This window comes from Quercus robur, chromosome 8 (genome assembly GCF_932294415.1).
Source record: "Quercus robur chromosome 8, dhQueRobu3.1, whole genome shotgun sequence".
NCBI lineage: Eukaryota > Viridiplantae > Streptophyta > Magnoliopsida > Fagales > Fagaceae > Quercus > Quercus robur.
Genome location: NC_065541.1, coordinates 64508915 through 64525311, shown reverse-complemented (window position 1 = coordinate 64525311; position 16397 = coordinate 64508915). Strand labels below are relative to the sequence as shown.

At 33.0% G+C, this 16397-nt stretch overlaps 2 protein-coding genes across 2 annotated transcripts; both read right to left on the bottom strand.

The window, feature by feature from the left end:
- Nucleotides 1-1376: 1376 nt before the first annotated feature.
- Nucleotides 1377-5245, bottom strand: LOC126696624 (putative receptor-like protein kinase At3g47110). The gene is made up of 4 exons (XM_050393321.1): nt 4564-5245; nt 2552-4513; nt 1429-1595; nt 1377-1391 (listed from the first exon to the last, which is right to left on the bottom strand). The coding sequence occupies exons 1-4, from the start codon at nt 5243-5245 to the stop codon at nt 1377-1379; spliced, it is 2826 nt and encodes a 941-aa protein (XP_050249278.1).
- A 6263-nt stretch (nt 5246-11508) lies between these two features.
- Nucleotides 11509-16199, bottom strand: LOC126696623 (putative receptor-like protein kinase At3g47110). Its single transcript, XM_050393320.1, has 3 exons — nt 13505-16199; nt 12085-12561; nt 11509-11701 (listed from the first exon to the last, which is right to left on the bottom strand). Exons 1-2 carry the CDS (start codon nt 16197-16199, stop codon nt 12086-12088), a joined length of 3171 nt encoding a protein of 1056 aa, XP_050249277.1. The 3' UTR covers nt 11509-11701; nt 12085.
- Between the last annotated feature and the right edge of the window lie 198 nt (nt 16200-16397).

Genomic DNA, 16397 nt, shown 5'->3' with positions numbered 1-16397 from the left:
GGTCAAGATTATTGAATTTTCATTTCCTTTGTTATGAATTATGTTGCCAAAGTTGGTCAAGATCATTGAATTTTCATTTCATTTGTTATGAATTATGATATACTACATGACAGGAACACGTAATTTCCAAATTACATAGTAAGCATGGTAGGCATGATCTAAATTTTATTATTTAAAAAGATCAACTATAATAGATGATTAAAGAAACATAAAACTTATTTAAATTTCTAAATGGTTTGTAATATCTATATAAAAAAAAAAGGGTTGGAAATAGAATTTTGTAATGAGTAATAGTTTTAGAATTCTTAGAATTTTCGTAGTAAAATTAGGCTTAGACCAAATTGTGTTAATAATTTTAATGTGTTCGTAATATCCCAAATGACATAAGAAATCATAAAAAGAAGAAAAATAAAGATGTTCACTTGATAAAAACATGTTTTACTATAAATTATATAGAATAAACAAAATTATTAAAAAACTCTATATTTCGAGAATTTTAGATACATGTCATATCTTTAATAAACATTCAAATAAAAGCATCGTAGTTGATATTACTAATACAATAGGGGTTTCTGTAACTAGACTGAGTTTCAATAGAAAACAAAATACATAGACACACCATAGGGCAGCCATATCCCAAAGAAGAAAATATAAGAAAATCATTCCTTAAACATTTTGGCAAAGGAGATTGAACTAGCACACCTATATTATGTGCTCAACAGGGACATGAAAGAAGTTTCAGTGACCTCTTCTGATAGTTTCATGCTCTGCAGTCCATGTACAAAGTTAGTTATATTCGTTATTTCCCAAACTATAAAGAAAAACTATTTGCATGAGACCATTTCAAAAAACTGAATATGAAAGAACCTATTGTAAGGTTTAGATCTAAGTGTGAAAATTTTAGTCTAACATTTGATTGTTGATGATAATTGAAATATATAACTATTTCTAAATTAAAATCATTTATCAAAATAATAAAAGAAGTTCACTATTTTTTATATATAAAAAAATGTTGTTCACAATTCCATTTTGGACAGTCTTTGATCATTTTAGGAAATAATTATCATTGATGATTTTATTATATAGGCAAATTAAAATTTGAAATATCGAGAAGTACCTTAAACTTGGATTCTTCTAAATTCACATTTGCGGATAGCAGAACCTAGAAAAAGCTTTTTTGATCAAATGTAGTTCCCTGGTAACTTCCTTCATCTTCATTCTGTCATTTGGTGACTCCATTGAACAAGCAAGTCCAATTTCAAGGATTGATACTAAGCATTTATGCACATTGGGATCCATTTGGTACAAGTTTGAAATACCTTGAGCTTCCACGTCTACTTGAATTTCATTGCCATTATTATATTCTCTAGCAACCACTATTGTTGTTGGAGCTTCATCAACTTCTCTTGGTAGAAGGATTGGATCCACAATTTGAGCAAGTCTTTCAGGCAGTGCCATCTTAGCAAAATTGTGGAGATTGAAACCATCTTTAAACATGTCATTAGTGGGTCTCTTTCCTAAGAACATCTCCAGTAGTAATATTCCATAGCTATACACGTCCGCCTCTATTGATGCCTCACCACCCATGCCATACTCTATAATTTAATTATGACATGTATGGGAAAATTTTTAGTTTCATACAATGATATTTGGAATTTAATGCAAGTACAACTTCATTTTGTTGTATATTCATAATAGCAAAACAAATGTTGAACCTAAAGAAAAACATGAAGACAGAAGCCATCATTTCGAACTTCCAAGTTAGAAGCATTGATAATTTGTGCGCGTGTGCATGTTCTAGTACGATATGTTCATAGATTCTATCTATCAAACATCTGTTGGTATTTCTGTTATTTTACATAAATTTTGTAAACTTTTTCATGCAGGACAAATCTTTAAAAAAAAAAAAAAAAATTCACTTCCTTTCATATCAGTATCACAATCTACATTATACTCATAACAAGCAGGCAATATTTGTGATTTATGTGTAGAACGGAAAATGTGGTTAATGGTATGGACTAGTTGGACTGGACTCCATATTTACGAATGCCTCGATCGGCTGCTCCGTGTTCAACAAAAATTGTGGTTCCTATTAGTTTCCATTACTTTAATAATGTCTATTGACAACTTCTTCAGTATAGGACACATGAGTTAATGTCACACAACTATAGCACAGAACTGTTTTGAGACCAGATCTATCATATTTGCTATAATAAATTGACAAGCTATCATCAATCATCACAAGCATATTGTGTTGAGAAAATAAATGCTTCAAAAATGAAGATACTTTGTCAATGGAGAAAGCTATGTCTCAACTAATCAAATTTATCAAGGCTTAAAACATGCTTAAAGCTTTTGTTTGCTCTTTTTTTTTCTTTGTTTTTGTTTTGAGAATCTGATTTTGTTTCTTTTAAATTCTTCAATTAAAATAAAATTGTAAATTGAATGGCTAGGTGTGCTTCTATAGTAAGGTAATTTTCTGAAATAAAATAATACAATACATGTAAAGATGTTTTTGAGGGTTTAACTAGAAGAATTCAAAAGAAGTTACCTAGAGCAATGTAACCAATTGATCCCTTTATCCCAATTGTACTAGTTTGCTTTCCAGAAGAATCATTGGTGATTGGGAGGAGCCTTGCTAAACCAAAATCGCTTACATGAGCAACCATGTCATTGTCTAGAAGAACATTGCTTGGTTTTAAATCACAATGAATGACTGGTTGCATAGAATGGTTATGAAGATAATCTATTGCAGAAGCCACGTCAATTGCAACATTTAGTCTTTGAAGAAGGCTCAAGTTCCCTGATTGGTTTTCATTGTCTAGCCTTTGATGAAGCCAAAAATCTAAGCTTCCATTTGTCATGAATTCAAATACTAGAGCTTTGAATTGATTCCCATTGTAATCCATGCTAGAGCAACATGTCAATATCTTAACAAGATTTCTGTGCCGGATATTTCTCAAGACATTACATTCAACCATAAAGCTCTTGGAAGCACCCTTTTGTTGAAGATTAAGGACCTTTACTGCAACTGATCTTTCTTCCGGATGAATAAGTCCTTTGTATACAGAGCCAAAACTTCCAGATCCAATTAAATTGCTTGGAGAAAATCCACTAGTTGCCTGATAGAGTTCTTTATATGAAACATTTGGAAGGAGGTCCATTGTTGAAACCATTGAAGGTGATTTCTTTTTTGAATTTTTCATCCAAACAAGAAAAGATGAAAAGAAAAGGAAAATTTGAACAATAGAAATAATTACAATTGCTAGTTTGAATCCAATGGATTTTCTTGGTTTCATAACATTTATAGGGCATTTTGGCAACTTCAATTTTGGTATACCACCACAAAGTTTAGTATTTCCAATCAATGATACGACACTTATGTTTTTGAAAACCCCTTCGATTGGTACCTCACCCTCAAAATTGTTGAATGAAAGGTTCAATTTTTCTAAGAAAAGTAGCTTCTGTAAACCCTCTGGAATGGGTCCTGAAAGGTTATTTTGTGAAACATCTAAAAGTCGAAGACCTTTCAAAGAAGCCATAGATGATGGTATGGCTCCGCTAAAGGAATTCCCTTGTAGGTAAAGATATTCCAAGATCAAACAATTTCCTATAGATGTAGGAATTTCACCAGACAAATTATTGTTAGAGATATCCATTTGGTTGATATTTTTCAAATTACCTACTTCAAATGGTAGTTTGCCCGTGAATGAGTTGTGAGATAAATTAGCGTTTGCTAGTGGTAACAAAGAAGTACCAATAAGCTGCAGGGGTATGGATCCATTAAGGTTGTTTTGTGAAATGCCCAAGAGCTGCAAATTTTGGCAATTTACTATACTTGGAGGTATGGTTCCTTCCAATCTGTTATCATCTAAGTAGATTTCAAACAAGTGAGTAAGGTTGCCCATGGAGGCTGGTATTTCTCCTGACAATCTATTTCCCTTTAAAACCAATACTTGCATCTTCTCTAACTTCCCAAAAGTAGTAGGAATGACGCCAGTGATGTGATTATCATTTAAGCCCAAGGCAATTAAGTTAACGAGATTCATTAATGATCCAGGAAGAGTTCCAGATATTTCATTGTATTCAAAATCTAATTCAATGAGTTCGTTTGACAAGTTTGATACAGAATTGGGCAGAACACCATCAAATTGGTTTGCACCTAAATCCAATGTTTGAAGTCTACTACAGTTTGTCAACAACGTTAAGAAATGGAGGCTCTTTCCTAGATAATTGTTAGTCAACCTTAAAAATAAAAGATTCGGCAGATTTCCCAAATTTGTTGGAACTGGTCCCAAAAACATATTCTGACTTAAAGAAATTTTTTGAAGCTGAGTTGCATTGCATATTGAAGTAGGGATTGGCCCTGAGAACTCATTGTCAGAAAGATAAAAAATTTGGAGATTTGGAAGATTTTGGCCTATGTTGGCTGGAAGTGTGCCTTTAAGTTGGTTGCTTGAAACTAAAAAGATTTGGAGGGATGACACATTGTAAAGAGAGGAAGGGAACATACCTGACAATTTATTCATCGTTATTGTGAAAATACTAAGCCATTTAATTGGCCTATGGCATCTGGAATATTTCCCACCAAATTATTATATGTTGCAGCAAATTTTGTGAGTGAAGAAAGATTTCCTAGAGAAGGTGGGATCCCTCCTACCAAATTGTTAACGCTAAGCCGAAGTAATTTGAGTTTCATTAAAGAGCCTAGCCCAGTTGGAATCTTCCCTTTAAGCTTATTCCGCCAAAGATTTAAGAACCAGAGATTGGAGCAATTGGACAAGCTAGATGGTATTTCCCCTTCCAATGTGTTATTGTTAAGATAGAGTTGTTGCAGTCGGAACAAATGACCAATTTCTTGTGGAATTTCGCCATAGAAGCTATTATTCTGGAGGATGATGGACCTAAGAAAGCTGAGGTTGCTGATGTAAGGTGATAGAGTTCCACGTAACTTGTGGCCTTGTAGGTCTAAGACTGTGACTCTTTGGTGCCGACGGCCGTATTTGACTCCTAGCCAGTTGCAGAAGTGCATAGAGTCATTCCATGAGCTCAATATGTTATAAGGATCCTGAGGCACGGATTCTTTGAATTTGAGCAAAGCGAAACGATCAGTCTCGTTTGTGGGAGCAGCGGTAGTAATGGTGGGTTGCAAGCGGAGTAGGTAAATGAGAAAGAGAAGAATCATGAGATGAAGGTATATGGAATAAGACGAGGATGCACACAAATTGGTTTGGTGAAGCGTCATTTGGTTTAGAGAAGGATTAAGGAAGCTGGTGATATATTTGGTATTGTATAGGCTAACTAGTGATATATTGGCTATATATATAAATCAACAAATTGAAATGACCAATATATCCCCGATCATATAAAATTGACAAGTTGGATGGTAGGGTGGTTTTAAGGGTCGTCAATGGGCCGGGTCAAGCCGACCCGGCCCATTTTTACTTAGCCCATGAGCACAATGGGCTGGGCATAATGGGCTATTAACTAGTTAACGACTCGGGTTGGGCTGGACCGAAATAGAAAACCTCAGCCCATGACCCTGCCCATGCGTAATGCCCATTTTGTTTTTAGCAAGCTAGGCTATCGGGTTGGGCCTAATGAGTTACCCATGGGCTTGTGTTAGCATATTATTTTATTATTTTTATAAGGAAAGAATCAATTTTTTATAAAGAAATAATCAATCTATTTTTTTAAAGGAAAGAATTAAAGAATTTAATACTTAAATACAAATTTTTTTACAGTCAAATTTATTTATTTATTTATTATTTTTTTTTTTTTGTTGATGGAAACCTATTTGATTTTTTTTGTTATTAAGGCTTTAAATAGTTTCTTTTTTTTTTTTTTTTATCTTTAATAAAAAAAAATGTCTAATGGTTAATTCAAATTTGCTAGACTACTAGAAAAATATGTATTTAGTAAACTAAGTTTAGCACAATTACTTTGAGTATCTTAGTGGATGAGGGAGTTCTCTTAAGAAATTCATTTATAATATCTCAAGATCATTCTTTCATACACTTTCTATATATTTTTGTTATAAATTATGAGTCATTGGGCTGGGCCAACGGGTTAGGCCAACGAGTTGGGCAACAGGTTAGGCAACTAGGCTAGCCCACCAGGTACCCATAGGCATAAAAACTAGCCCACGGCCAGACCTACTAGGCTAGTGGGTTACCCATGGGCCTCAATAACAACGGGCTGGGCCATCCATTAGCCTTGTGGGCCGTTGGGTTTCTAGGTCAGGCTGTGGGCCGTGGGCTATTTGATAACCCTTAGGTGGTTTTGTATCCATCTTCATTTCCTGATCATCTTAACAGGAAAATCTGGATGGTGGGGTGATTTTGTTACCATTTTTCATTGCATAATTATATAAACTTGACAAGGTGGATGGTGTGGTGGTTTTGTATCCATTTTCATTGCCTAATCATCTCAACCCGAAAATCTGGATGGTGGGGTGGTTTTGTTACCATTTTCATTGCATAATTATATCAACTTGACAATTTGGATGGTGGGGTGGTTATATTATATAATTATAAGCAAATAATTTTCAACCGTGTTTGACTTCACAAGATATTAAATTTACCTGCCTTGTATGCTATGTTGCCTTTTCCACATTGGATGAACTTTTAATCATGATCATTTTCCATTGTGTTTGACATTGCAAATTTTTTTAAATTTCCATTCTGTTTGTCACTTTATTATACCCTTAATTCATGTCTAAATTGAAACTATATTGTCGTAAACTTGTTGATCACTCACAATCTGATTTCTTCAAAATTCATGTTCCTGCAAAAGTAGTACTTAGTTATGTTTGCCATATGGTAACAAAATTCCCTGATTGAAGAAATAAAAACACTAAGTAATCTATTATTGTCTAAACGTCTGCACTAGCACATTATGTACCTAAGAAAGCATTGTGATTGTGGTTTGAAAGAATTAATTGGGAATTGAAATGTGTGAAATTTAAGGCCTGTATGCTACTAGGTCAGTCTTTTGTCACTCCATGGGTTATCTTTTTATTGGCTAAACTTTAGTATGATTGTAGGGAAATATGTTGTGGTACCCTGGTCGTTTCCCAGAATTCCAATACCAAGAAAAGCATTTTTTATCTGATGCAACTCCCTCGTGACATCCTACATACTCATTCTTTCTTTTGGTGATTCCAATGAACAAGCAAGGGCAATCTTGAAAACTGAAAGTAAGCACCTGTGCTTATTACTATTAGTCTCGGACTCCGCGCATTGTGCGTGATAATATTTTTAAAGCGGCCTCATTAATATTTTTTTCTTCAATTTGGACTAAATTAATAAATAGTAATGTAATTCATAATAATGTTTTCATTTATTATAAGGACAATCACAAATGTAGCATATTAATTTCTGTCGTATCAAAATCAAACCAATACAATTTTTCTCGAGAATTCAAAAGATAAGCTAGTGAAAATATTAAATTTTTAATAAAAGTTATTTATAATATTGTGTATCATTAAAAAGTATGTAAATTTTGGAAATTATTCTTTTAGTTTTGAACAAACTTTCCCAAAGCCAATTTTTTCTACCATACAATAAAAAACACCGAGAAATGTATCTAAAAAATTAATAAAACTCAACAAAAATAAATTTTAAAATATAAAAAAGAGAAATTGAAAATAAAAGAGAGTAACTCTTTTTCCTTAAAAAAAACCAAGGGTACAATTCCAAACGGAACAAAGTAGAGTTTTTTTCTTTTTTGGCTGATTGGCTGTTAGTCATAATAACATATAAGAAAAAATAAAAACACAGGGCAAGAAAATAACACAAAACAACCGTTCTTGCGAAATGCTAATCTTTTGGAAGAAAGTACAAAACTAAAAGCGAGTGAAGGTATTAATGTAGCATAATAATACGTGGAAATAGATGAGGAAGAAATCATATGGACCTGCTTTTCAGGTCATTCCACTACTACGGAAGACGCTGGATAAAGTTCTTTGGTGAAGGTGGCTTTGTAGAGTTCACAAAGTGAAGTGAACGGATTGCTTTTGTTTTATTAAAGTAAATTCAAGTTTAATCATGGACGAGAATCTTTATCCAACTAGCTGAACATGATTACATGGTATAATTGAAAAAACATTAGATTTTTTTTAATTTTTTATTCTTAACTTTCTTTCATTCCCTGTTACAATCAGTTTCACTGCCTCACATGAGTTTCTTTTCTCAAAACTTCATTGATGTTTGGTTTTTCCATGTAGCATAAGACTCAAATCATGGTCTTCCTTGGCCTTGTATTAGCCTTATCTTCAATTTCTTTTGTGAATAGTAACCTGTCTTTTTTTTCTTCTTCTAGCACCACAGTCTACACTAGTGATAAATCCAAAATAAATAATCAATCAATCAATTTATCTCTCTCTCTCTCTCTCTCTCTTATTTTTTAACTCTTTTACTTCTTATTAATTCCCAAATTATTGTTACACTCTTTCTAACATTTCTCCTCCCTTTTACATTTTCATATCCTCACTACTATCTACTTTAATATCACTCTTTCCTAACATTTTATCTTCCTTTATTTTCGTTCTTCTTATTCTCATCATTTTACTATAAATTTGTAATTCTCTCACATTCTATGCATAGCTTTCCCAATTCCTACATAAAAAGGTTATCCATCTCTCTCTCAAATTTTTTTTTTTTTCATTTTTGGTAGATTTTTTTTTTTTTTTTTTTTTTTAATCTTGCATCTCTATCTTAGGTTGATTATAAACTTTTGTGTTCTTTAGAACTATGCTTTGGGTTTATGTGATTTAATTTTGTGTTTTTAAGTTGTTATCTTCTTTTTTTTTTAATTTTATTTAATTTCATAAATGTTATGCAATTGCATTATAAATATAGTATATACAAATATATTTTTATCAGCATGACTATGATAATTTGATGTTCATTAATTATTACTATATCTTTTAACACTTTTTCTTCTCATCTAATTTTTTATAAATTTGTTATTATCTCTCGCTTTCTCTCTCAAAAAAAATGCTCTCTCTCTCTCTCTATCTCTCTCATAGACGTGGATAATTATTTTCCAATTTTCTACCTTAGAGCACAGTTTGACCCCTCTCCATTACCTATACCAAACAATTATTAAAACCCAGCAGTCATTTGATTGGATTTGGATGGGTGCCACATTTTTTGTGAGTTATCCCATCAAATGTATTATATGTGATTCACATTAATAGATTGCCAAATTAACCTATAAATGTAAATGTTGTGAATAATTTTGTCACCCCATGTTGTTTCTTAAGGAATTATTTGCAAGATCACTGACCTCAATTTGGAAATCTACAAAAACTATACTGCCAAAGTTGGTCAAGATAATTGAATTTTCATTTCCTTTGTTATGAATTTTTTTTGGATGAACTCCTTTGTTATGAATTATGATACACCACATGACATGAACACATTGTAATTTCCAAAGAATATAGTAAGCATGGTAGTAGGCATGATCTAAATTTTATTATTTAAAAAGATCAACTATAATAGATGGTTAAACTAACATAAAACATTTTTCTCAAAAAAAAAAAAAAGTAACGTAAAACTTATTTACATTTATAAATGGTTTGTAATATCTATAAAAAATAATAATAATAAACGGTTGGTAATAGAATTTTAATATATGTAATAGTTTAAGAATTCTTAAAACTTTGGTAGTAAAATTAGGCTTAGACCAAATTGTCTTAATAATTTTAATATGTTTGTAATATCCAAAATGGCATAAGAAGATTCGGAAATCGTATAAGAGCATCCACATTGGTGGAGCTATTTTTTTAGCTATTTGGCACCACAAAAAGCTACTTTATCTATTTTATTTACTCACTTTACAAAATATTTAGCATCAGTGGATCTATTTTAGCTTTCAACACAATAAAATAATATAACCATCACAATAGCAATGTGAACGCACAAACAATACCAATGTGAACGCTATTAAAAAAAAAGAAAAAAAATGAGTAAAAGAAGTGTGAACGCACAAACGATAGCAGTGTGAACATAGAAGAAGAGAAATAAGAATAAAAGAAAGAATAAAAATGAGTAAAATAATTAAAAGCAGTGTGAATGCACAAATAAATTTTTACTTTTTTACCTTTTAGCTACAATGCATAGCTATTTTTGTAAGGCGCATTTTGGTATTTGGTGGTATCTAGTTTTAACTTTTATTGTAAAGTTGGATAAAAAAAAAAGTTTTATTATAAATTATATAAAACAATTTGGAGTATGTATCATGGAATAGGGAACTAAGAAATGTTGTTAGTGCTCTAGGGAAAAGATTTATTTAACCTCTGTAATCTCTATGCTTCACAAATTTCCAAATTTATTGGGTTGGAGGAGATTGGTTTGGAGAATAGTTGTCTATATAATTCTTCTTTGTTATTTCATTTTCTCCCTTCCTTCCTATTTAAATGCTTTAATAATTGTTGTGGGGACGCAGACCTAGATATATATTGGGTCTTGGGCTTGTCCAAGGAGGCACAATGGTCTAAGAATAGATCAACAGTAAGAAAGGAGTAAGACCAAGGACTTCATGAGCAAGCTATGACTGTAAAGGCTAGGAAAGGTAAGCCAAGGAGAAGTACATCCTCGGCTAAGCAAAGAAGGGGTCAGAAGGTGAGCTCTATTATCCAAAGTGACATTCTAGGAAGCTCTGGTGATAAGGATATGCACAATGAACAAACGGGACAAGGTGGGAGTTGAGAAATATCTAAGAAAAAGCTGCTACCACTGCATTAAATGCTCTGTAGCTAACTCTCTAGCCGAATTTATGTGGAGAAGACTCATGAATAGTGCTGCCTTGGTCGCCCTAACTCACACAGGGCCTATGAGGATATTCGATGGGACAAGCACTCAAGTGATGGCTTGGACAATCGATAAGTGGAAAGCCAAGATCATTCAAAGGGAGATATATAATATAAGAGATCCTTGAGGAAAAGGGGATCGGAAAGGAAAAGGAAAACACTGTAGCAACCAAGAACTGAACTTGCAATCAAACTTGAGAATCAATTTACAAGAACTAATCTCTTCAGACTACGCCGAGGACAATTTTCTTTAGATTAAACTTGTCCATTTACATATTCTTGTGATCTGAATCCACTTCTTTGGTGGACCGATTCATTAAAGCCCAATTTTCCAACCCACTCTCTACAAATTCATTGCATTAGGCCTTTTGGGCCTAAGTCCATCCATCATTTGGGCAAGAAAACCAAATCCGGTCCTTACAATTGTGTCTCATGTGTCAAGAGCCTTATAGCTTAGTGACTTGTCTTCCCCCTTTATGAGAAAAACCTTCAAATCTCCATTTCTTATTATTGTAATTATCTAATTATAAAATAAAAAATATTTAGAACCCTTTTTAGAGATTAAAAAAAAAAAACAAAAACAAAATTATTAAAAAACTCTATATTTCGAGAATTTTGGATACATGTCATATCTTTAATAAACACTCGAATAAAAGCATCATAGTTGATATTCCTAATACAATAAGGTTTTCTGTAACTAGACTAATTTTCAATAGAAAACAAAATACATAGACACACTATAGGATTGCCATATCCCAAAGAAGAAAATATAAGAAAATCATTCCTTAAACATTTTAGCAAAGGAGATTGAACTAGGACACTATATTATACGCTCAACAGGGACATGAAAGAAGTTTCAGTGACCTCTTCTGATAGTTGCATGCTCTGCAGTCCAAGTACAAAGTTAGTTATATTCGTTATTTCCTAAACTATAAAGAAAAACCATGAAAGTAGAAACAAAAACAACTATCGCATTTGCATGAGACCATTTTAAAAAACTGAATATGAAAGAACCTATTGTAAGGTTTTGGATCTAAAAGTGTGAAAAATTTTAGTCTAACATTTGATTGTTGATGAGAATTGAAAAATATAATTATTTATAAATTAAAATCATTTATCAAAATAATAAAAGAAGTCCACAATTTTTTTATTATAAAATAAATGATGTTCACAATTCCATTTTGGTTAGTCTTTGATCATTTTAGGAGATAATTATCATTGGTGATTTTATTATATGGGCAAATTAAAATTGAAATATCGAGAAGTACCTTAAACTTGGATTCTTCTAAATTCACATCTGCGGATAGTAGAACTAAGAAAAGCTTTTTTGATCAAATGTAGTTCCCTGGTAACTTCCTTCATCTTCATTCTGTCTTTTGGTGACTCCATTGAACAAGCAAGTCCAGTTTCAAGGATTGATACTAAGTATTTATGCACATTGGGATCCATTTGGCAAAAGTTTGGAATACCTTGAGATTCCACGTCTGCTTGAATTTCATTGCCATTATTATATTCTCTAGCTGCCACTATTGCCGTTGGAGCTTCATCAACTTCTCTTGGTAGAAGGATTGGATCCACAATTTGAACAAGTTTTTCAGGCAATGCCATCTTAGCAAAATTGTGGAGATTGAGACCATCTTTAAACATGTCATCAGTGGGTCTCTTTCCTAAGAACATCTCTAGTAGTAATATTCCATAGCTGTACACGTCCGCCTCTATTGATGCCTTACCACCCATGCCATACTCTATAATTTAATTATGACATGTAAGGAAAAATTTTCAGTTTCTTACAATGATATTTGGAATTTAATGCAAGTAAAACTTCATTTGGTTGTAAGTTCAAAATAGCAAAGCAAAAGTTGAACCTAAAGAACATGAAGACAAAAGCCATCATTCAAAAAAAAACTTTCAAGTTAGAAGCATTGATAATTTGTGCGCGTGTGCAACTGTGCATGTTCTGTCTATCAAATATTTGTTGGTGTCTCTGTTATTTTATATAAATTTTGTAAACTTTTTCATGCGGAAAAAATCTATTTTAAAAACAAATTCACTTCCTTCCATATCAATATCACAATTCACAATCTACATTAGACTCATAACAAGCAGGCAATATTTGTGATTTGTGTGTAGCATAGAAAATGTGGTTAATAGTATGGACTAGTTCAACAAAAATCATGGCTCCTATTAGTTTCCATTACTTCAATAATGTTTTCTGTTTGCAACTTCTTCAATATAGGATACTTGAGTTAATGTGACAAAACTATAGCACATAACTATTTCGGGACGAGATCTATCATATTTGTTATAATAAATTGACAAGCTATCATCAATCATCAAAACATATAGTATTGGGGAAATAAATGCCTGAAAAATGAAGATACTTAGTCAACGGAGAAAAGCAATGTCTCAACTAATCAAATTTATCAAGGCTTAAAACATGCTTAATGCTTTTGTTTTCTTTTTTTCTTTGTTTTTTGTTTTTATTTTGAGAATCTAATTTTGTTTCCTTTAAATTCTTCAATTAAAATAAAATTGTAAATTGAGTGACTAGGTGCACTTCTATGTGTGCAAGAAGAGACATAATTTGTGTATCCTCTATTGATAGTAAGGTGATTTCCAAAAATAAAATAATAAAATATATGTAAAGATGTTTTGAGGGTTTAACTAGAAGAATTCAAAAGAAGTTACCTGGAGCAACGTATCCAATTGATCCCTTTATCCCAATTGTACTAGTTTGCTTTCCAGAAGAATCATTGGTGATTGGAAGGAGCCTTGCTAAACCAAAATCGCTTACATGAGCAACCATGTCATTGTCTAGAAGAACATTGCTTGGTTTTAAATCACAATGAATGATTGGTTGCGAAGAATAGTTGTGAAGATAATCAATTGCAGAAGCCACGTCAATTGCAACATCTAGTCTTTGAAGAAGGCTCAAGTTCCTTGATTGGTTTTCATCGTCTAGCCCTTGATGAAGCCAAAAATCTAAGCTTCCATTTGTCATGAAGTCAAATACTAGAGCTTTGAATTGATTCCCACTATAATCCATGCTAGAGCAACATGTTAATATCTTAACAAGATTTCTGTGCCGGATGTATCTTAAGACATTGCATTCAACCATAAAGCTCTTGGGAGCACCCTTTTGTTGAAGATTAAGGACCTTTACAGCAATTGATCTTCCTTCCGGATGAATGAGTCCTTTATATACAGAGCCAAAACTACCAGATCCAATTAAATTACTTGGAGAAAATCCACTAGTTGCCTGATAGAGTTCTTTATATGAAACATTTGGAAGGAGATCCATTGTTGAAACTGTTGAAGGTGATTTCTTTTTTGATTTTTTCATCCAAATAAGAAAAGATGAAAACAGAAGGAAAATTTGAACAATAGAGATAATTACAATTGCAAGTTTGAATCCAATGGATTTTCTTGGTTTCATAACATTTACAGGGCATTTTGGCAATTGCAATTTTGGTATACCACCACAAAGTTTAGTATTTCCAATCAATGATACAACACTTGTGTTTTTGAAAACCCCTTCAATTGGTACTTCACCCTCAAAATTATTGAATGAAAGATTCAAATTTTCCAAGAAAAGCAGCTTCTCTAAACCCTCTAGAATGGGTCCCGATAGGTTATTTTGTGAAACATCTAAATGTCGAAGACCTTTCAAAGAAGCCATAGATGATGGTATGGCACCATGAAAGGAATTTGCTTGCAGGTAAAGATATTCCAAGTTCAAACAATTTCCTATCGATGTAGGAATTTCACCAGACAAATTATTGTTAGAGATATCCATTTGGTTGATATTTTTCAAATTACCTACTTCAAATGGTAGTTTGCCCGTGAATGAGTTGTGAGATAAATCGAGGCGTACTAGTGGTAACGAAGAAGTACCAATAAGCAGCTGGGGTATGGATCCATTAAGGTTATTTTGTGAAATGGCCAAGATTTGCAAATTTTTGCAGTTTACTATAGTTGGGGGTATGGTTCCTTCCAATCTGTTTTCACTTAATACAAGTGTGAATAATTGAGTAAGGTTGTCTATGGAGGCTGGTATTTCTCCTGACAATCTATTTCCATATAAACCCAATGCTTGCATCTTCTCAAACTTCCCAAAAGTAGTAGGAATGACGCCAGTGAAGTGATTATCATTTAAGCCCAAGATAATTAAGTTAAAGAGATTTGCCAATGATCCAGGAATAGTTCCAGATATTTCATTTTTTCCAAGATATAATCTAGTGAGTTGGATGGACAAGTTTGATACAACATTGGGCAGAACACCATCAAATTGGTTTAGTTTTAAATCTAATGTTTGAAGTCTACTACAGTTTGTCAGCGATGTTATGAAATGGAGGCTCTTTCCTAAATAATTTTTACTCAAATTAAGCAATAAAAGATTCAGTAGATTTCCCAAATTTGTTGGAACTGATCCCAAAAACTTGTTCGAAGATAAACTAATTCGTTGAAGCTGAGTTGCATTGCATAATGAAGTAGGGATTGGCCCAGAGAACTCATTTAAACCAAAATAGAAAAATTGGAGACTTGGAAGATTTAGGCCTATGTTGGCTGGAAGTGTGCCATTAAGTTGGTTGTTTGTAACTGAAAAGATTTGGAGAGATGACATATTGTAAAGAGAGGAAGGGATCGTACCTGACAATTTATTACTCGTAATTGCGAAAACTACTAAGCCACTTAATTGGCCTATGGCATCTGGAATGTTTCCCACCAAATTATTGTATGCTACACGAAATTGTGTGAGTGAAGAAAGATTTCCTAGAGAAGGTGGGATCCCTCCTACCAAATTGTTATCGCCAAACTGAAGTATTTTGAGGTTCATCAAAGAGCCTAGCTTAGTTGGAATCTTCCCTTTAAGCTTATTTCCCAGAATATCTAAGAGCCTGAGATTGGAGCAGTTGGACAAGCTGGATGGTATTTCCCCTTCCAATGTGTTATTGGTAAGATAGAGTTGTTGCAGTCGGAATAAATGACCAATTTCTTGTGGAATTTTACCATAGAAGCTATTAGTCTGGAGGAAGATGGACCTTAGAAAGCTGAGGTTGCCGATGTAAGGTGATAGAGTTCCACGTAACTTGTAGCCTTGTAGGTCTAAGACTCTGACTCTTTGGTGCCGATGGCCGCATTTGACTCCTAGCCAATTGCAGAAGTGCGTAGAGTCATTCCATGAGCTCAATATGTTAGAGGGATCCTGAGGTATAGATTCTTTGAATTTGAGCAAAGCAAAACGATCAGTCTCATTTGTTGGAGCAGCAGCTGTAATGGTGGGTTGCAAGCAGACTAGGCAAATGAGAAAGAAAAGAGTCATCAGATGAAGGTATATGGAATAAGATGATGATGCACACAAATTGTATTGGTGAAGCGTCATTTGGTTTGGAGAAGGAAGCTGGTGATATATTTGGATGAAAATGGGTAATTCACTCTTGAACGGGAGGGCTTTTAATTAATGATCTTAATAATTTCACCGTTTGAATTTGGATGCTTGGAGCCTTGGACGGTGATATTAGTTTCACACCAAATGTTAGAAGCAAATAATTTTCCACCGTATTTGACACTTCACAAGATA